Here is a 22,217-nt window from a genome sequence, read left to right as displayed (position 1 = left end):
CAGGAATTTGTATGAATCTCCTGTTTCAGGATAGCCTTATTTTCTAATCCTGATGCAACCTCCCTGTTCCTTGAGCACTTCTGCACTACAGCAGCAGCTCTGCCAGTCAGGGCTGCTTGCACAGCAGTGTAAATCAAGGGTAGCTCCATAGACCTTAAGAAGTGACTGCTAGATTTACACCTCCGTGAAGGAGCTTGGGCTTGGGCATTTGCCATCTAGAAGACCTGTATGAAGCGACTCTCTCTCTCTCTCTCTCATCCCTCTTTTTTTCTTTTCCCTTTCTGTGGCTCTTTCTTTGTCAGTACTTCTTTCATTTAAAAAAAAACCAATAAAAAAGTGTTCCTGCGTCAGGACAGCTATCTAGGGTAACCAAGAAAATAACAGCAAACGCTGGGAAGCTCAGAGTTCAGATCAGGTCAGTGGCTCCAGGTCAGCCACCGTTTCTCTTTTAGGCAATCTCTGCAGGGTTCACCAAGTTTGCAGTCAGGTCCATCAGGGTTCACCAGGTCAGTGCACAAAAGCAAACACTCTATTTCTGTGCTATTGTCCCATTGGAAAACTGCCCCCAAGCTTTCAGCAAAACTGAGGAGACGAGACGGCACAGCTTCACACAGGCAGGAGGAAACCTGCAGGCCAGCAGTATCAGGTCCCCCTGCAGTATCCAAATCCCAGCTACAGGCAGGGTTGGCTGCCATCCTGCTGTAGGGCTGAGGGAGCCAGGCAGAGCCCCACGGGCACAGAGGCTCCTGGGCTGGGAGGACCAGTCCTCCTGGTGGCCATCTGCACTGAGACTAAATGGAGAGAGAGAAGCAAATGAGCTGTAATTGTTCACAAAATGACTACTTGTAGTTTCAGGGGGAAGAGGAAGATCCAAGTGACCAGACTCTTTGAGTTAAACTCAGGGAACTGTCTTAGCTGGGAAAAGAAACTGGGGTAGAAAAAAGTCAGCCATGGAGTTGTGACAGTTTGGTGGAAAATCATTACAGCTTTTCTGGGCTGTTTTCATGTCAGAACTGACCTACTTTTTTAAATGCTAAAGCGGCGGGGGTGTTACTGAGCTGCAGACAAACCAAGTTATCCCAGGCTGAGCAGAACCATAATTTGGTGGAATTTTTCTCATGTAACTCAACTCAGACTGATCTTGTTGGGAAACTGTAGACAGTGGGTCTTGCTTTGTCTTTAGGGATATAGGCAGAGGATCCTCTCTGGAGAGCAGAGCAGAAATGGGTGATTACAAGGAGCCCCATGGAGGGAGGCTGGGTGCTATGCGATCCACCCCAAAGCTGGTTCTGGGCAGATGTCACTCACTTAGAGACTGCTGATAACAGAGCCCACTAATCAGGACACTGAGTCACTAGTCAAGAGATCAATCTGCTTTGTGATGTGAAAAAACGGAAGGTTTGTGCTATGCTGTTTATTTGGACACATGCATCAAAGACACAAGGCTAAAAAATGCTTTTCTAGAAACAGTCAATCTACAACCATTCCAAACAAATTTGACCAATTCAAGTCACTCCGTAAATCTTTCCTTGGATATCTTGGATAACAGATTTGGGGTTGTTGTTAATGTTTTTCTGAAAACAAGAGAAGATGTTATATTCTACCTGGTTGGTTTTCTACACTGAGGCCATCGACCATGTAATGACAGAAGCTGTAGTTTAGCTATTGCTTAAGGGTTTCTACTAAACATACCCTAAATCTTTAAGCTAAGAAATATTCAATTTGGAACTTTTATTGTTAAAATAAATTAAATTCTATTTAAATCATGAAACATGTATGAATATATATTTTACTTATTTTATTGAAACTTTTTACAAGTACATTAATCATATTCATACACAGATAAGAACAATATTTTGATTAATTTCAATGCTTTGGTGTCAAAGCAATTTGACTCCAAGCTGTAATATATATTTTATAAAGTATAATTTATATTTAATAAAGTAATATAATTTTAACTTATTCTTTACTCAAAACAAATTATTTATAAACCTAATATTTTAAAAAAGTTGAAGTCTTTCCTCCAATTATAAAAGGTATGTATCTGTGCCTAGATTGGTTTACAGGGTGGTATCTTTTTATGTAAGAAACAGCTGCTATAGTGCATCCTAGGCTCATCCTTACTTTAGAAGGTGGTAGTAAAACCAAAACACACTATTGCACACCATAAATTTGCTTAAATAATGTATCTTATAGTATAGTCTCCAAGAAAAAATACGAAAACCTTACATGCAAGAGCATCTGTTTAACTGAGATTTGCTTGTTCGAGTTTGGTTTGGTTTGTTGTGGTTTTGTTTGTTTGTGGGGTTTGTTTTTTGGTTGGTTTTGGTTGGTTCGTTGGTTGGTTGCTTGCTTGCTTGCTTTGGGTTTTGTTTTTTTTCCTCCAATAATGTACTTTTAAGAAACTACAGGCTAATGCATGGACATGGGAAAATGTCCTCCTACAATAACAAGAAGTGTCTCATTAGCAAACTGCTTGGGTGCTACTATAAGGCATTAGAGCAGCTGGCACAGTTCCTGAGAATAGAATTATTCATTGCCATGGTTACCCATGCTAGAAATATGACCCTCTGCAATCATTGTAGACAAAGATCCTTTCACAACGGTGTAAAAATTAGAGCACTTTAAGCAATTAAAGGAATTTATGAATTGTACGGAAGTTGAAATTGTGCCCTGTAAGCAGTGTAGCTTTTTTACACCAGAAGCGCTGGAAAATGCTCTGCAAAGATCTGATCCTCTCACAGCCTAAACAACCTGTGAAGCTCTCATCCACCATCAAGAGCAGGATCAGAGCCCAGTGAGAGCCCGAGCTCCTTGGCAGTACACAAGCCCTTCCATGGGTGGTAGATCCTCAGTGGAAGTACACTGTTCAAACCACACAGGACGGTTTGATAACAGCTGCAACAGAGGAAGATAACAGGTAGGAAATTATCACGTGTGTTGGTGACGGAACTCACCCCATTAGGAGTATCATGCAGGTAATTTGTGTTAGACCTTCCAGACCTTCAAGTGGTAGGAGAAGATGGACCCTGGAGCCAGCACAGGCTTGGACAGAAAGAGCAGCCACAAACCGGGCTGCTCTCCTGCACCCACTCTTGGACAGCTAGAGTAGAAGATGCTCCAGCAAGTGACATCTGCGCTGTGCAAACACCCAGCAGAACTGAACTGCTTCACATGCAGGCAGCAGGTGAGTGGGAGAAGCAGGACAAAAACACAGGTGTCCTTTGGTCCTGCAAGTGCCTTTTCCACTTGAACACATTTCCTCAGGGTGGACTCGGTTTCTGCAGATGCCCATGCCTTCTGTCTGGTCTCTCAATGCTGTAAAACCACAGGGGCTGTGGCTCCAGCTCAGCACCAGCCTGGAGAGGCTCACATGCAGCTGAGGGTGCCCAGCAGAGCACAAAGACATCTTAAATAAATCATTTGCTCTTCACATTCGAGAGCTTGCTGGGCGCTCGAAAGGATATTCCTTTCATAAAGGAAATGGTCTCTTTGTGAGAGTGTCTAACAGGAAAAAAGAAGGGTGAGCTGGGACTTGGAGAAAAGCAGCAGCTTTCATCTGTACTGCCAGCAGCAGCAGCTTCACCACACCTGCTGTGAGGATGCTCCTTTGGGCCATTATGCACCAGGTTGTGGCAGAACAAGCTGGAGCTGCTGCTTAGAAAGAGATCTTGCCCCCTCTTCCACCACGCCTCCATCATCTCCCAGCCCCAAGCCACCACACACAGTGTAAGGGCTTCTGTGTCCCTTCTCTCCCTGTTGGTAAAGCACGTCATCCCAAAAGCTCTCCAGACTCAGTAGGCTTTGGGCAGGCACCCACACCTGCCTGCTGTGGGGCAAAGCATGTTGTGGGGCTGAACAGGGACAGTCTCTGACTCCAGCATGTTTACCCAATGTGTTTCTGGCAGTACTGTGACCTGTGACACTTCCAGAAAACATCTCTCTTGTTCAGGCTGGAGAAGAGAAAGCTCAGGGGAATATCGCCTATATACAAACACTTGAAGGGAGGGCACAAAGAGACAGAGCCAGGTTCTTCTCTGTGGTGCATAGTGACAGGACCAGAAGGAATGGGCACAAACTGAAACAGAAGAGGTTCCCTCTGAACATCAGAAAGCACTATTTCACAGTGAGACAGACCTAGCACTGAGTCTCCCTCCTTGGAGACATTCAGAAGCCATCTGGACACGGTCCTGGGCAACCAGCTCTAGGTAGCCCTGCTTGAGCATTGGAGGTTGGACCAGATGATCTCCAGAGGTCCCTTCCCACCTCAACCCCTCTGTGATTCTGTGGCTCTGTAAGGGACAGCCCAAGCAGACCCAAGAGGAGGTCTTGCTGAGGCAGGATCAACACTCAGGCAGATTACAGGCTGGCCTGGGGAGCCCTCAGGACACTGCTTAGGGACCAAAAGCAGTCACTGAAATAGAGGCCATGGCAAAATCTTGTTAAATTAACTCCTATGGGATGTAACATCTAATGAGCAGACCTCGGCATGGGATAATTTACCCAAGAGCTAAGATGGCAGCTTTCACTTGCCAAGATGCTGTCAGAGGCAGCTGCTCAACACCTCAGCCATGGCTGGACCCAGCTCTCCAACACTCATCCTTGAAAGGTGGGAGGAGAATAAACCCGGCCAGGAGCTGGTTAAAAACTACCAGACCATAAAGCAGAACCATGTGATTTGGAAACAAATGTTTTCAGAATTAGGTTTCCCAGTACCTCCATTACATAAGGCAGCAGTTCTGCTGCCTGCCGGGCAGGAAGGGAAGGTGAAAGCCATGGTGGCGCAGTGCAGCCCAGATGGCTCTGCCCAGCACAGGAGAGAAGCTGTGTCAGGTCAGCATCAGCCCCAGTCACAGCTGCTGGCTGAAGCCTGGAGATCCCTTTTGTCTCCAGACCAATATCCCCTAAAAAAATTGAAGTTTTCCTTTGTGAATGCATGAGTTATACATGACCACAAGGCCGTTTCAAACAACCTCATGCCCTCCTTCTCTAACCTTTATTTCTTTTTAAGCCTGCCCAGTTAAAAAAGGCTACCTAGACCTAAAATTTCTCCAGCACTTCCCTTATATCTCATAAGGTGTTTTTTTTCTTTCTCTCTTTTAAGTGAAGTGTAATGCATGTGTGGAATGCATAGCCACAGGATATTACTGAAGTTAAGAACCTCAAAAGACACACTTAAAGTGAATATTTATGCAAGTGGGAATCATTTCTTCAGTGGTAACAAGCCATACAAACAATTTTCATCAAAATAGAGACAAATCACTACCTGAAGTTAAAAAGGTACCTCCTTTTCCAAAAAGATACTACATAATTATCTACAATGGTGTCTTCAGGTGTCTTTGTAAAGTATCTCCTCTGCTGGCAGCTGTGGACAGCAATGGACTTCTTCATCAGATGGGTCACCAGTTCTACCAATATATCAGTTCCTGCATTGCCCTTTTGCAAAGCCATACCACCACATCGCTCTGCTGAGGTTCAGCACCCAGCTCATCAAATCCTGTGCACAGCTGCCTTCTGGCTGTATGGCAGGAGTGATGAATAACTACTGCTGCCATCCCAAGTGTAAAACTGGAAGTGAGGGATGCAGCAGAACACCACTGTATGACAGGTATTATTTCCTAGTCTAGTGTTTCTTCCATCAGTTTCAGAAAAGTGGAGAGTCTGTGGCCATCAGCAGGTCAAAGCTGTGCAGGACATAGCAGAAAGGCCATCTGGAGGCAAGGGCATCTGTAGTCAGGTCTAAGAACAAACAGATCACGAGGCTCTCTCATCCCGCCCCAGCCAGGGGAAGGGTCCCCACTGTGGAGCTTCAGCTGAGGAAAGACTACGTAACACCTCTCTCCCACTGCTCCATGATGCTGTCAATTCCCCTTGACACTCTTCCTCTCCAGCTCTTTAATCCCACTTTTGAAGAGCTCCAGGGACACCAGCACCATAGCCAGGGAGATGGGAAGGCAGCTCTGTGGCCCCTCTTGAGCTAAATCCTAACCCTGGGTATTTACCACTGCCATCCTGTGAAAAAAACATGGGAAAGAGCGCTTCTCCTTCCCTCTTCTCTCTCAAGGTTGTGGCCATTTCTGCCCCTGGTGAATCTGAGCAGGATGAGGGGAACAAGAGAGTGCTGCTGTTGCACCATGCCCCTACCCATGTCTCAGATCACAGAGAGTGGGGTAAAACATGAAGGATTTGGCCACATTAAACCTTTCCTGTGGAATTATCAGAGTTCCCATTTAGAGGTGGAAAAAGCAAAGAGGTACAGTTTTGCATTGAAGGTCACAGAGGACACGCATGAAAGGATATCACAACATGACTCCAATGCCCTACCCTATTCTCCAGCCATTCTTCTCCTTCCTGAGCCATGTTAACCAGCCCCGTGACAGCACCAGGAAGCCTAGAGAAGCCCTGCGGAAAAGCTCTAGGGAGGAAATAGTAGGTTCAGTGATGCAGAACAAGACAAGCAAACAAGCAGTCTGCAAAACCTTGACAAAGTGGTCCTTACCTCTGTTCAGCAGCTGGGGCAGGAGCTGTCCCTGCCACACCAGAGCGTTAGTGATCCTCACTGCATGGAGATACTTCTGCTGCGGGGAGGCCTGAAATGGCCACAGGAGCTGCTGGTTGGTAAACTCCTGAAGAAGCATTGTATCTTGTGTTCCTGCACATCATCTGACTGGAGAAAAACAGATGTGACAAGATAACATTGAAATGAAATCTCAAGAGGGAAAAAGAAATCAGGAAGCTTGTTAAGAAACCCACTGCCATCTGGAAAGCAGGGAAAGGGCACAAATCTGTGCAAAAGTGGCATCTCTGGGGACAGCCTGGGTGCCTGCAACTGGCACAGGAAGATGAAGGGATGGGGACTAGCTGGTGGGCCTGTCCTGCCCTGGAAATCAGATCAGAGGGTGAAGGGAGGGTTGGTTTTCATTTTCAGGAGACTTCAGGGTGTGCAGCAGCATCTAAAATAATCACCTCAGGCTGATTGTTGTCTTTGGCAGGAACAGTAACTTTGTGGCCCAAAGGGTTTAACTGAAGGTACAAGTGGGAAAATGAGAGCACATTGGGCTCTTCATTTGCTAATAGGAGTCTTTTGTGCTGTTCATTGGTTCAGAGCCATCTCCTAGGTCTTAACCCTTTACTCCTTAGTTGCCATGAAAACCTGTGGTCTTCCTTGACTATGCATTTTATTTTTTCAGGGGTAAGAATCACTCTTTTTGAGCTTACATTAAGCTCCCATCATTGGTGCTAAATCTGGGGCATGGAAAGGGAAGAAGAGACCTATGCCATGGTAACAGGGGCCTTTGAATTAGTAACTGGTTTTCTAGTAACTGATATTTTCTGTAATTCAGACCAGTGAACACCAACTTCACACTGGGCTTCTCTTATGGAAACCAAGTACAAAAGCCTTTTGCTTTTGGTTAGTCATGTAAATCCTCCAATGAAGCCTATTCTAACAGAAGGGTAGTAAAAGGCTGTGCTATAAATAGTGCTGTGTGTTTGCCTGAGCTGAGGCAGAAATGTAAGGTTTCATAGCTCGGATTGAGGGTCCTGGTTGTTTTGGAGCCAGGGACTGACATTTGCCTTTATGCTTGTGCTCTGATGTCTGTTTTGTTTTCCAATACAGTCATTTATTTTAAATCGGTCTGAATACATGTTACGTCTTCAGAGAGAATGAAGATCTGGCATAGACAAGTTAACTTAACTGTATAATCTGGTTCAACTCTTTTTTTCATAAAACATGCAAATTCAACATCATGTAGTAGTGATAGACATAAATATTCTAAGCCCCTGAGAAAGCAGCATTAGGATAATAATAAGGTGGCATAATAATGACTGGATATGGTCTAATTGGAAGGATCAAAAGCTTAATTTGTTAACACGTGGGGAAAAAAGACATCTATAAGCAGAAGAGTAGCAGGACTGTTTTCTTCACTGTAAGTGCTGCATATTTGTATGATTTGTTATCTGTCAGTAAACAAAATCTACTAGTGCAGAATGTGAAGGGTAGAAACTCAGAGAAAGACAGATGTAGATGTAATATATCACTACTGAAAAGATAGATCAAGACTAGTTGAATTCTTATCTGTCTGCATTTTTCCTTAAGAAATACTCAGAACAATCAATTTTATTTTTGTTACCATCATTTTTCTGACCCTCTACCTAATTTTAGTAGAACAGATGTTTTTTCATGTCTACTTTAGGTTGTGGCCAGTAACTTCACAGCCACAATCAAGAGCAAGTTTTTCACTACTCATATTTACTAAGACACATTTGCCTCTATTTATTCAAACCTTTTTTTTTTTTTTTTTTGCAAGATTATGTTGTGTTTTCATCTTTACAGGTGAAAAAATGGAGCTGGGCAGGACCATATTTGCTTTACACGCCATACAGATTTAGCATAATTTCTGTCCTTAAAATACTGTTCAGTCATAGGATTTTTGTTTACTTTGTATTCTGCATGTCACCCTGCACATTCCCAGCTCCATGCAAGGAGCTCAGCACCATTTGTTCCTACACCGTGGTAGCCTACAGCTGAATGTGTTCTTGAAGCACCTTGAGCCACAAAGGTGTCCTGGACGCAACCATTGCCCTGCGAAGCAGGAGAGGACACAGCTGCCCGCAAGGCTTCTGGCTGCCCTAGGTTTAGCTGCCTCAACTTCTCCCACCCACCCCTGTGAGGTTGCTGCACTTCTACCCAGTCAACTCCTGCTCATTCAAGACCTTCACTCAGAGGATCTTTACTCAAGTCTCTCCTCTGCCCAAAGGATCTCTGTATTTCAAGTGACACGAACAGAGAAGACTGACACGGCCAGAAGAAGAGCCTGTCCATGACTCCCATCACAACATAGAGGAGAGCAGACCCAGGCACATGACGCTTTTGAGCCTTCCCGGTGCAGGTGCTTAAGTGACAGTGAAATTTATCATAACACCTCACACCAGAAGTTCTGAGCAACACCACAGCTAGAAGCAGCTGATTTTGTGGATCAAACTTTAAAATGTGGTACCTGCAGCCTTCTGTAAATCAAGTCACTACCACCTGGAAAGGAGGCATTGGGAGAGGGACTTGGATCTCTCTGGTCTGGCCCAGCACTTTGTTGGCAGGGACAAGCCACCGCTCCACTCTGGTGGCAACCCTTGGCTCTAGGTCGTCTCACCTGGGACTCACGTGGGAACGCTGCAGAGCCACTTTGAGAAGGGTCTTTGCATAAGGACACAGCATCAGCATGGGTTGTTTGTTAGTCTTTGGAGTAGCTGTGGGGAGTTGTACTTCAACAGACTCCCTGCGCTTGTCTTGTTCTATTTAGAACAGTGGCTGTGAGACTCCATCTATATCTTACAAAAAAGTGTTCATTTTTCTTACGCTGGAAAAAATACACATATTAGTCAAGGGCAAGTCTCCTTCATTAGTTAGAACAGGTGATCTCCTGTTCCCAGGGTCTACCTGAATATCTCAGCTGAGTGCTTAGGGTCTTTGCAGAACAAAAGGAGTGATGTGTCATTCAAGATGAAGCAGGTTCTTAGTCCTCAGCTGCCACAGTGGCATCCATGGCTGCTGAAATAACTCTTTGCAGAACCTTCGAGTCTCCTTCCCATCCCCCTCAGGTCACTGTGGAATGGTTTTAATTGGAAGCAGATGTGCAATGTGGTAGGTAGGAGCAGACGTCTGCTCAATGTGAGTTCCTAGTAAATAGCTCCTGTATGATCACTTTGAAAGGGAAAAATACAGTAATTCAAGGGAAAGGATTTAAAATGAGACTAGTACGCTCTCACAGTCGGTTGATTGGTCCATTAGTCTTGCCAGTATTTCTTACCAATTATTTGGAGTCAAGAATATTCTCTTCTCTTTCTTGCTTGATAGATTTGCAAATTGAATGGAGCATTCATCTTCAACAAACTGGCCACATGGAGATTTCCAGGTCATCACTCCCATTGCAAACACTTTTTCCAGTAAGGTGGGCATGAAAATCATAGAGATGTACTGTTGGGAATGATCAATCTTGGTTTTAATTGAGAAAGAACTTTTAGCTCTATGTTAGAAACTCAGCCTCTTCATCTTGATTTCAAAAAGAATATTTGGGCCAAGTCTCCTTCATTTAGGAGGTTTTTCAGATTTTCTGTCACAGTGGATCTGCCAGGCCGTTCTAGTCAGGTTTTGTGGAAGGTGTTAACAGCTGCATCACACAGGTCTACAGCTATCAAGATTCATGAGGTTGCTGTACTTTTGCCCTGCACTTCATTGCAACCCCTTTGCCCCAGAAAATCCTGGTAGCTATACTTGGACACAAGCAAGGTAATCACTAGGCAACCTTCTGCAGCAGGGAATAATTTAAAGCACAACTCTTCTACTTCCAGATGCATAGGGTAAAAGACATGAACATGCAATAGGGGACATAGGCTGAGAAGGCCTGAATGTAAAATTACTTGTGCATTAAATCACTGGGAAATCATTTCTTCAGCCTCATTCCAGCTATTGGAAAGACAAGTTATGCTTTTGTGAACATAGGATCAATTTATACTGTGTCACCATGTCCTGTTCCTTACTTGCATAATTCACACTTTTTGCTTTGTTGTTTCTTGAAAACTTTTGAGCAGATTTTATTTCAGTTTGTATTCTGGCTGGTTCAGTATCTTCCATGGACAAGCAGTAATATGGAAGAACTCTCAGCAAGGCAGTGCTACTTAGCTGAGTGAAGTAAATAAACATAAGGTTTAAAACTAGACTGATACAACTGCTTTATGCATCTTCTAAATGCAAGAAATTCAGAGAAAGTTGCAAAACAGAGGTTCTAATGAATGTCACTTCATAGTCACAGCAATCAAGTCCTAGTTTTAAAGGTGGGAAATGTAACTTAAGAGCGGACTGCCTTCTCTAGTTGTCACACCAAAACTGCAACTCCAAAGCCAATTTGTGCCAAAAGAACCAGCTTCCCTGCCAGCTTCCCAACCAGGACAACCTGGAAGCAAAGCTGATTTGAAAAACAAAATTAAATTCAGTACATTTACATTGTTTAAAAGGTTTAAAGGAAAAAAAAAAAAAAAAGGGAAAAAGAAAAAGAACATGCTGATGAAACGGAAGACCAGAACTTAGTCTTGTTATTCTATGATGTTATTAGTAAAACTGCTAAAGGCATTTCTACATAAAAATGAAAGTGCACACATGCCCAAGTATTCTCTGTTATGCTATTTTAGGGACATAATTCCATAATGTTTTGCTTTCAAATGCCTAGTATTTTGCAGTGCACTGAATAGACTGGTTCTATCTCTAGCTTGAACATCAAAAAGTAACTTTCACGTTCATCAATCAAAAGTGACAACTGATTTTATTAACCGGATTCATTATAACACATAATATGACAGTGGGAATATTTTTCACTGTAAGATTTTTGAATGGAAGAAAAGTGCAGTTAGTCTGAGTTCCTTACATTCATTAGAAGCAAGACTATTGAAACCATCAACATTTACAATGACACATTAGCAAACACCAGAATCAGTGCCAATAAATACACAGAGTACCAAAATAAATATTTACAGAATTAAAAATATAATAAACACTGATTAATATATCCTTGTGAACTGCCAGGGAAGAAAGACATCTATTGCTATCAGGTTGTAATTACGTCAAGAATACAGTGATTCAAGGAGACACATACTCATCAAAGTTCGCATAGGTGGAAAGGATCAGAGTGTGTCTAACAGTCTGTTATGAAAACACTCCCCGTAGTATTGTGAGCTTTCACTAAGAAAAAGTTGGTCCACACAGACTCACTAGATTATTAGCAAACCATTGAGATAAGAAAGCAGGGAGTTCTGGCTTTACTCGCTCATTACCTTGAACAGGTCATGTGCTACCTTACTAAAAGTGGCTGACACAAAAAATACAAGGGAAAATTGTAATTAACAGTGATCCATCAGCTATAACACTTCTTACAGAAACAAGTTAAGCCACTTCTAACAGGACACATCTGTCCCTTTCAGCATGTAGGAAACCCCGAGAGCATCGGTTTGTCAGCTGCAGTGTGGAGCAGTCCCTGCTGCATTTTCCTCAGGCACACGGTGCTATTTAGCAGAGTTGGGCTGTGACAAAAGATTGAAGCCATGCTGGGTCTTCTGAACTTATTGAATCTGTATTTTCCACCAGCCAAATTCACACCTTATCTCCCATTTCAAAGGGCAAACAAGCCTCCACACTAGAGCTTTTCTGAGACAGACTCTGCTGACAAACGTAGCAAGGACAATTCAGATGGTGCCAAATTATGGGATCTTTGCTCAATCTAAATAACAACTGACACCACTAACAGATCCACTGATTTCAGAGGGAATACTGTGGACTGAGATAGTGCCTAGCTGTTGCAATCTGTCCCACGACAGAGGCTTTACTTCAATTTTACACAAAAGCAACAGCTCTGGTCTTTCTCCCTCTTTCGAAAAGCAGGATAACATTGCTTTTATCAAGCCACGTGCTGCAGAAAGTTACTTGTGCTCTACCTAGGACTTGGTGCGGCTGCTGCCTGCACAGTGTGTCTTACACTCCCTTCCCCCTTGACCTTGGGCTGCAGTGGTACAGCCAGTGCTCACCACCCTGCCAAGGACCTGGGTCTTCACACATCCCTGAAAAAATGAGGGTGGAAGCTCACTGAGATGCCATGCGTCTGTGCTGGGCTACGGGGGATTTGCAGAAGTCTCTGTGCTAAAACTGCCTTCGGAAATGAGGGCACTGGGGACTGCTCAGGTGTTGATGAGAGCAGTCACACTGCAGGCCACTGGCACGAGCCCTGGCTTCAGCACAGCCAGACCCACACAGTCTGGCTCCTAACTCAGTGTGACACAGCAAGCCCAGCATCAATGCAAGAAAATAAAAGGAGCCAGATTTTATAGGCATATGTTTAACTGTCTTCTTCAACAAGCACCACAGGTCCCTTGCTTTCATCCCATCTCCCAGCCACCCTACCAACCCTCCCACCCCAGCATAGCTTTGCCATCCTGGCTTTTCCTGCTGCTCTCCAACCTGTCTGACATCTCTACATGCTGACACCCCACAGTCCTCTGCTGGGACCACAGGGCAGGGTCAGACAGCAAATTCTCCTGGTGACAGTGCCTTGCTCCCCCAATCCATGGGGTGCAGGTGAGTTGGGGCAGGCCTTCCCCTTTGCTGCCATTAACCAAGAAATATCACCAGATGTGTAGCTTTTACATTTTAAGGTCAGGCTTAATTCAAAGCAGATGGAGCCAATTTTTGTTTTATGAGCACATTATGTTCAAAGCTTCCAATGCATCTGCATAAAAAGCCCATGGAAACAACCTGATACTGAAATAGCAACTATTTTGATGCAACATCATCCACAATAGTAAAAATCTGTTACAGATCTTACCATTCAGTCCCTATACACTGTTTGTCCTAAAAACAGATTTAAAACGTGGCTACGCAATAATTAAAGAGAGGCATCCTCAGTTACCATATCAAAAAAACATGAACAGCAACACAATAAGCAGGGGGTTTACTGATTTGGAAAGGATCTGGTCCTGGTTTTGCCATCACAAGTTAAATTAAGAAAGGCAGTGATTGCGTTAGCTGTAATTTAAACATGCTGAGCACCAGAGTTATGTGCAAGAGTGGCTGCTTGTTAAGGTGGAAAAACAATGGAAAGACATGTTTTGCATTCAGATCAGTGAAATTACTACTACAGTAATGCAAAAGACTGCACAATCACATGAATAATGTTCATCTTTTAAAAAAAGGAAGACTTATTTAGGAAACACTTCCTATTTCCTTAAGAATAAGAGATTAAGGACCTTTGTCAGTTCTTGCTGGAGTCAGTGGAAGCTTTGCCACAGCAGAACTGGACCCTGGAAAGAGATCTTTGTGTTGGCAAATGCCAGCTTTCTAACTTTGTGGCCATAGCTGCATAAGCATCTATTGCAGAGCACTCTTGGATGTGATGTTAAAGTAGGCAAAGCAATGTTATTTTAGCCACTGCTGCAAGAAGCCTTTTAGCCATTGCTACAAGAAGTCTTTTAGCCTAGCAGTTTAAACTCCTTGCCCTGTGAAGTACATAACATATTCCTCTCTCCACTAAAACTTTGTTTCTCTTTATTTAAATATGCACAAAAGGAAAGCAGTTCTTGCCAAAGATAAAGAAAATGTGGGTACAGTCTCCATAACAAACAGCTTCTGGGCTTTCCTACGAGAGTGTTATGTTTCCCTGCTAGATATGCTCAATTGTCCTCAACAGAAAAATGGAGGGGTATATTCCACTCTATGCAAAATATCACTCAACATCCTCACCCACATGTATGAGATTACACAGCAGAGATTTCCATTTTAAATAACTTTGCCACTTGTTCTGAAGGTGAATTGATTTTTTCAAGACCAAGAAGTAAGAGCAAAGACCTCCTGGCACACTGGCAACAGCTCTTCTTTTCTAGCACTGGAAGACTAGAACAAAAATCTCAAGTTTCCCAAGCAACTGCAGTATGGCTGAGACGGAATGAGAGAGAGAAAAAAAAAGGGGGGGGTCCCAGGCAATAATACTCACTGTTTCGGAAGGAGAAGCCCTCTAAGGCAAAAAGAGCTTTAACAACCTGCTTTTTGCAGGAATAAAGCCCCCACCCAGGATGTGGCTAAAGTGGTTACAGCTCTTATTCCTTTGCATATGACAAGTTCTTCCATTTCTCTCTACATGAAATGGATCTAGGAAACACCAAATCGATGCTGAGCTTTCCTAGCTGAGATGCTCACAAGGAAAACAAGATGTGAGCTAAGCATGAGTTAAAAAATTCCTGTGAGTCAAAATAAAAATAAACTGTCCCCTGAACACAAACAGCAAGACAGTCTCGGATACCTCCAGCTCACAGTAAACAGCACGTGGATTCATGACAAGGGAATCCCACTATCCCATCCATCCCATCCCTCAGTGGAAGGGAAGGGTGTTCAGTGGGAACCAGTCCCAGGCTACTGAAGACAACTGACAGTGTACTCTCAGCACCGAATCTCAGAAGAATCAGTTGTTGTGCAATTCTGTTCAGACACGTGGGGTTATGTCATTGTAATGAAGAAATAAACAAAGCAAAAGCAAAAAAAAAAAAAAAAAAAAAAAAAGAAAAAAAAGAAAAGCCAGAATTAAAAATAAAATAATTTTAAAACCCCAAACCCTGGAGGAGCTGTCACGTGTCAACTATGCCAAGACTCTGCAGCATCTTTCAGTCAGTGTCAATTTGGTTTTCCAATACAGAAGCCTCAGTCTTTCATATCAGTAACTATGAAAATACATTTTCAGGCCATCCCCATTGTGGCTGTTAGATAACCACCTGCCTTGTAAGTGGCTATTGTTACTGTCAAATATCTCCCTCATACCATTATCTTGCTGAAAAGCCTTTTCTGAAAGTAGTCCATTAGACTTGGAAAAAAAAACCAACTCTGAGCATGGCAACAAAGCAGAATCATTGACTCCCTTTGATCTGGAAGCTCAGGCAGTACTACAAATTTAAGAAACAACAAAGGTTTGCTTTGCTAAGCAAAGCCTGTTAATTTGTCTCATCTGCATTTATATCATCTAACTGCAAATACCATCTGTATCAGGTGTTTTGAAGACTTTGGTGCAATATTCGCTTAGCTTAGATAAATAATTTAGTAAGATTCATTAAAAAATAATCAGTGAATTAATTTCCATACTGTACATCTATGCTTGTAATTTTTAAAATTCAGTCATCTACTGCCCTGAATGACAGTGAGGATATTCACAGTGGGTGAAGAAAATGCTGGTGGTTGATGGAATAAGACCGAACACAGTTTTTTCTTATTCTAATAATGGAATTTCTTCTGAAATCTACTAAATGTCTTTGAGTCCAATTACTGGCAAGAGCAAAATGCATATGCACTACAGGGAAAATAAGACCTGTTATGTCTGTTGCAGGCCACACATATAGTACAGGAAATTTAACTCCTATCATGACAAAAGAAGTCCACAAAAACATCATTTCATGCTACTGAAAGGAAATCTTTTGTGCTGATATATAGGATAGGAATGAATACCACTGAAATCACTGTAGATAGCTATAAAACACTATGCAATATATAGAAATACTCTAAGAACATATAAAATTTACCAGTAGTGACCTGAAAGTGCAAAGAATAAATATAACTAAATGCCAAGTCCTGATCTACAAAATCCTTTATGAATGACATACAGGCTGATAATTACAAAGTATCATTCAGACCACAAAATCACAAATAAAACAAATTAAGAAAAGTATCCTTTAAGAAAATAAATCGATGACAGCATTGGGAATGTTATCTTTGGGACTCAGAACACCATTTCTACCTTGATTCCTACCAAAGCCAAGGAAAATACATGCTTGAACAGGGTAACATAAATAACAATGCAAACCACCACAGAATGCCTCAGGACTATTACCTCTTTACATCTCAGCGTTTAAATCCAGCAAGCCATTGACAGTTTGTTCTTAGGCATCTCACAGTATTTTACAGGGATTCTTTCAGGAATTAAATATAGGTCTAAAGAAAGCCTTCGAACCTTCTTCAAATGATTGTTTCAGGCATTGTGTGGATTTATACACATATATCTCTATGAAAATTGAAAGCCCTAGTAAACATGAAATTTTCTATTACCTTCCAAAATAAAAAACATAGATGGCTTAAAGACAAAAATGAGTTTTATAAATACAAAGTTAATTTGAGCATTAAATTGTATTTTTACTCTCACACAACAATTACCCTGAATCAACGTCAGTATGTCGCAATGATTCAAAATACTGACGCCTTACTACGAGCTACTTTCCCATTTTCCTTTTAAGGATATGATTGTCCTTAAAATATGTACATAGCAAGCAGCCCAACGAACCACCAAGAGATTTGCAAAAGGTACTTACATGGGGTACGCAATAGGAAGCTCGAGGGAGCGACCGGGGAGCCCCTGGCCTTGGCAGCAGCGTGGCCGCCCTCCCACCCCACGCTTGGGGGTAAGCACCAGGGGGGAAGCCACCCGCCAGCATGCAGAGGACAGAGGAAAAATGGGGCAGAAAACAAAGGAGAGAGAGAAAAACGAAGGGAAGCCAAAGCATTTTAATGATGAGTCGTGTTAGTCGTTATGTGAGAGGGAGCTAGTCTAGTGCCACTCTATTGGTTTCTCAATACAGACATGCCACAATGCAAACAAAATGCATACGATGAACAATTTGCCACACACAAGTCCTGTAGAGATGGTAGCTGATATCTTTTAGTGGTTTTAAGGATGCACAGCTCTTACTACCTGTACTCAGTGCTTCCAGTTTGTATGGTACTACCCCAAGCTCACCACATCCTCCTTCCCTCTCAACTTCCTACAGAATCTCTCTGCACAATTTTTCCTTATAACAAAATGGGGAATTATGATTTTTCTGCAGACTTGTCATGCAAGGAAAGATGTGTCCCTTACAGTCAAGAGAAAACAAAAGAACAGGAAAAAATGAATGTTAAGCTTAGGGCTGAGGAACAGGATAATATTCTGTGTTCTGTACATTGATCCTTTTGACGGTATTTCAGCTTTAACTTTCTAAAATGCAGAAGCAGAATCGGGCCAAATGCAAATCCCTTCCTCAGGCAAAGGAAATCGCTGCCAGCGTGTTGAGATAGATCGACAGCACATCGCCTCAGCCCGCGCGCGGGAGCGTGCGCGCACGGCTGTGTTCACATGAGTGTGCACGGGTGTGTTCACACGAGTGTGCACGGGTGTGCGCCTTTGCCCAGGGGCACACAGCCCAGGAGGAGGCGCGTTCTGACTACACATGCATATGTACAACACCTCTATGTGAGCAGGCATGTAGAAAACCACACACATACACGTTAGAAAGAAAACATATAAAATATTATTGTTTGAAGTATATTAAGGTTCTTATTCAAACCATGAAAACTGAGCAGGAAAACTGACACTTTCTCCTCATTCACTGGGGTGTTGCATTTCGGTATTAAATCCTGCAGTCATTTCAGAACTAGATACCAATTTTACCCTTGTGACTATAAGGTAATTTCCCCAGTGAACCACACATATATACAACTCTTATTACAGCATTTCCTGGCTTTTAATGGTTAATCTATAACCTTAATATCCTTCAAATGTATATTCTGTATATTTCTTTTTTTTTCTTTCAGTTTAAGAGACAATAAAACCAACTGTTATGTAAGATCAGACCCATTAGCTTCAATGACATGAATTTAGGATTCTCTGCATAATATAGACATGTATATTTTTAAAATGTATATTATTTTTCGGATACACTGGAGCATATATTTTATATTAACTGTGGTCTGATGATTAAATACTTATATCAAAATATTTTGTAAATACATAACATTTACCTTTAGACTTCTGTGATTTTTGGAGCTTTTTCAGTGTATCATAAAAATATGTCCTCAGGCACATTAAAACCCTATTAAATTTATTTGAAATGGTGTCAATGCCCACGTACACTAGCCACTATTCAAAAACCTCCTGGCCATTAATCCATTTCTCATAAGATCCAAGCTCATCAGACCATTTTATGTATCATTAGCTTACCATATTTCTTTTTCTCTCTTAAAGTAAAATTATTCTGATATTATTAAGAGTGAAAATAAAAACCAACAAGAACCCAAACTTTCTTTAAATAGTCAAAAACTAATTTTATATATTTTAAAAAATAATAATTAAAAAACACGTTTCTTTCCTGGGTTCCTTCTCTGTAAGATTTAAGCCCAGAGCAACTTTGTCTAAACCCCTGAAAATAGAGGTTTGCAGTGGCAATGCTGTCAGAACCTCAGCTCTGAACCGTGGAATATGCCACCAGAATAAAATCAGCACTTCAGACTTACTCATCTGGGGATGCATGAGCTCATACAAAACAGAGTTTTGCTCTAAATTAAGGTACTTACACAAAGTTCTATCACTTTAGAACTGTAAAATTATCTACCTATAAAAACTAACTCTTGTTTAAACTCTAGATAATACAGACAGGTGATTTATTTTTTTATATAAAAAAATCTGTAGCATTGAGTAAATCTGCTAAAATATGTATATATTTACACATGGCGAGCAAGTTATTGTATAAATGTGAACGGTGTGTATATATTGGCATTTAGTAAATTGTTTCCCTGAACCTGATTGTATACGTTACCGGACAAGTATTGATGTAAACATCTGAACCTATGTCAGGTGTCTCTGTTACCCATTTACATTAGACCAGATCAAAACCAATCAGACAAACAAAAATATGTTTTCCTGTTAGACAAGTCCACCTAACTCCTTAGTTAGCTACTGCACACAAGTCAATCAAGTCTGCTGCTGAGCAGTGCTCTCGTTCCTACAGCAGGTAAAATACCTGTTAGGTTGGTTGGGTTTTGCTTGGCATTTTTTCCAACATCTTGTAGAGCAAACACCGTTTTTGAAGCCAGGCATCCACCCTCCACTCCTCCCCTGGAAACGATTAAAAGTGTATTGGAGAACCTCTCGTGTTGTTCCTTTCGTAACTCTGTTCTCTTGAAGAACTCATGGCACTGCTTTGCATGAGGATGCATGGTTCATAATCCAAGTTCCAAAAAGGCATGTAAAAATGAACCTCCCCAGTGTTTAGTGCTGCAGAAAAAAGATACAAATGTAAAAAAAGTGCTGGAAAAGAAGTCAACTTTTTATATTCAGCCATACAGTCTAGTAAGAAGGTATTTAGAAGTGCAGGCCCACAAAGTACAGTGAAGGAAGTCTTTTAGGTGCCTTTCTTCAGGTGACGCAAAACTAATTCGTTATCTGTGATCTCCTGTGCAGACTTTCACATGCTGACCTTGCTGTCCATCTTTGTCTCCACCTCTTATTCAACTACTTTTTGGCACTGTCGTGGTACATGGCAGCTTTCACTGTTGTCCCTGCTAAGCCCCTGTTACTGACCCGGCGTACCAGGACTTTAGAGACGGGGATTTTTGTTCTGTGCATCTCGCTTTTGGCCAGGTGATGGTGTGCGACATGATGGCTGTTACTGGCATCTGTTCCATGGCTGGCAGGATGCGACGAAAGGTGTTTAATGCTGATGGGTATCTTGGAGTCCTTCATTGTGCTTGAGGGTGTCTTCAGTGAGCACGTGGTCGTTATTGGAGACACGGGCTTGGAGCGTGGCACGCAGGTGACCTCTTCGTCCATAGGCCCTGCTGGTGGGTTCTCATCTGGTTCAGCGTAGAGGTCGTAGAGAGCATCCCCACTGTAGCTGTCCCTGGGAATGGTCTCCTTCTGGATGCTTGTGGAGCCATCTTCCTCGGGACCAGGGGTGGTAGAATCCCAGTAGCCCTCGTCACTGTTTGGGACGCCTTCATGTTGTTCCTTCTCCCTGCTCTTCTGCTCCTCTTTGTGGCTGAGGTGAATTGGGATCTGGCGGAGGCCACCACGTTTCGCCGCCACTCTGTTCTGGGCCCCCTCGGTACCTCGGTTCTCCTTCAACCCCTCGGGCTTCTTTATCCCTCCTCCACCTCCTCCTCCTCCTTCTGCCTGGGTCTCTTCTGTCTGCGACAGCATATCCCAGAACTCCTGCAGATAGGTGTCATCCACCTGGTCCGGGCTGGCCATCTCCTCCCCTCCTCCCTGGTAGGCCACCATGGTGGGCTGCTTCTTGGAGGGACCCAGCTTGCTGGGCCCAGGGGTGCTCTTCTCACAGCCGCCACTCCCGCCGCCCACATCCTCCTCATGGTCCGCAATAATATCTCCGCAGCCTGTAAGAGAGTCAAAGCTTTTCAGTGAAGTCACGTCAGCAAACATCAAACAAATACGATCAATCGATTGCTCTGAGGGTGGATCAACAGAGGAAGGGTCAGGGGCAGCTGCCGTCTCTTGACCGCTATCACAGTGAGGTTCAACAGGGGGGATAGTCGTTATTGGAATGTCACCTGTTATGGCCGCATCCTTCGCAGTCCCAACCTCTCCGGCGCTCGGGTCCGGTTGCTGGTGGCCGAGCTCCTCGGGTTGCCTTCCAGCAGCAGCAGGGGCCTCCCCGGGTGGGGGGCTGCTGTCCTGCGACTCCCCAGCTCCCGCTTCGGGCTCCTCAGCTGAGACCTGTGCCTCGCCGCTGCGCTTCTCCCCGGGCAGTTCCAGCCCCGTGTCTCCTGTGCTGGTCGGAGTTTCAGACAAAGGTTTTGGTGTCTCCTCCTTGATGCACTCCAGGCTGGCAGTCAGGGACCCTGGCATAATAAGACCAGACGGGATCTCTGAGGTTTCCCCCCTCTCCTCCTTGCCATTTTTGTCCTTTTTATGCCATCGCATGCTGCTGAAGAGCCCTTTCAGCCCCTTCTTTTGTCTGCTGCCAGCCCGCGGATCCGCGCTCTCCGCCTTGCCGTTCTCCGGCCTGCCGTTCTTCCTCAGCAGGGAGAAGAAGCTGTGCGACTTGGCCACCGAGCTGCCGGGGGAGACGCCGAGGCTGCCGGCCGGCCGGCCCTGCGCCTCCTTGCTCTGCGGGTCGCCGCCGCCCGGTTCCTCCTTCTTGCTGCTCTCCAGCACGGCGTCGGCCAAGCCGTCGTGCGTCCGGCTCCGCACCATCCCCGCTTTGCTGGCGCCCTTCCCCTCCCCGCCTTTGCTCCTCACCCCGAAGATGCTCGGCATGGTGCCCCCGGATTTCCTCCTCTTGAACAGTTTGAAGGCGGTTTTGTTAATCCTCCCCGACGGCTGCTCGGCGGCCGGAGGCTCGGCACAGTCGCAGTGCGAGTCCATGTCTGCCGCTGCCTCCGCCGCCGCTGCCGCCTCCGCGGCCTCCCCTCCGCCGCCGCCCCGGTGCCCGGTGCGATCCCTCACTGACAGCCTCGCCGCCGCCGCCCGCCCGTCTCCATGGCAACCGGGGGGGGCGGATATAAGCCGCTTTTCCTCCGCCGCGGGCCTGCGCCAGGCCGCTGTCGCCCACTTCCAAATCAACCTGAGCCGCCGCAGCCCCGCCGGCAGCGCCCCCGCCGCCACCCCTCCCCGAAGGGGCTGGCGGAACTTAACCCCTTTCCTCCTGCCTGCGCCCCGCGGGGGCCGGCAGCCAGCGAGCCCGCTGCCCGCGCCCGGCTGCAGCCCAGCCCCGGGCCCCGCCGCTGCCTCACACCTCCTCTTCCCCTCTCCCACGCGGAACCAGGCTCTCAGGTGCCCCGGGAGGGTGTCGCGGCTCCGCACACGGGCACTCGGGCAGGCAGAGCTCAGCTTTTATTTACAGGAGTGTTTTGCATCGCTTCTGTGTCCTCCCGG

The 22,217-nt window shown here is 44.3% G+C and overlaps 1 protein-coding gene across 1 annotated transcript; it reads right to left on the bottom strand.

Moving 5' to 3' along the window:
- Positions 1 to 19,835: 19,835 nt before the first annotated feature.
- Positions 19,836 to 21,707, bottom strand: AMER2 (APC membrane recruitment protein 2; the record flags this gene model as incomplete). Its single annotated transcript, XM_080355300.1, has 2 exons — positions 19,836 to 20,716; positions 20,891 to 21,707. 2 exons carry the CDS (start codon positions 21,705 to 21,707, stop codon positions 19,836 to 19,838), a joined length of 1,698 nt encoding a protein of 565 aa, XP_080211426.1.
- Between the last annotated feature and the right edge of the window lie 510 nt (positions 21,708 to 22,217).

This window comes from Nesoenas mayeri (assembly GCF_963082525.1).
Source record: "Nesoenas mayeri genome assembly, chromosome: 1".
Lineage (NCBI taxonomy): Eukaryota > Metazoa > Chordata > Aves > Columbiformes > Columbidae > Nesoenas > Nesoenas mayeri.
This window is presented reverse-complemented; position numbering and strand designations above follow the sequence as displayed.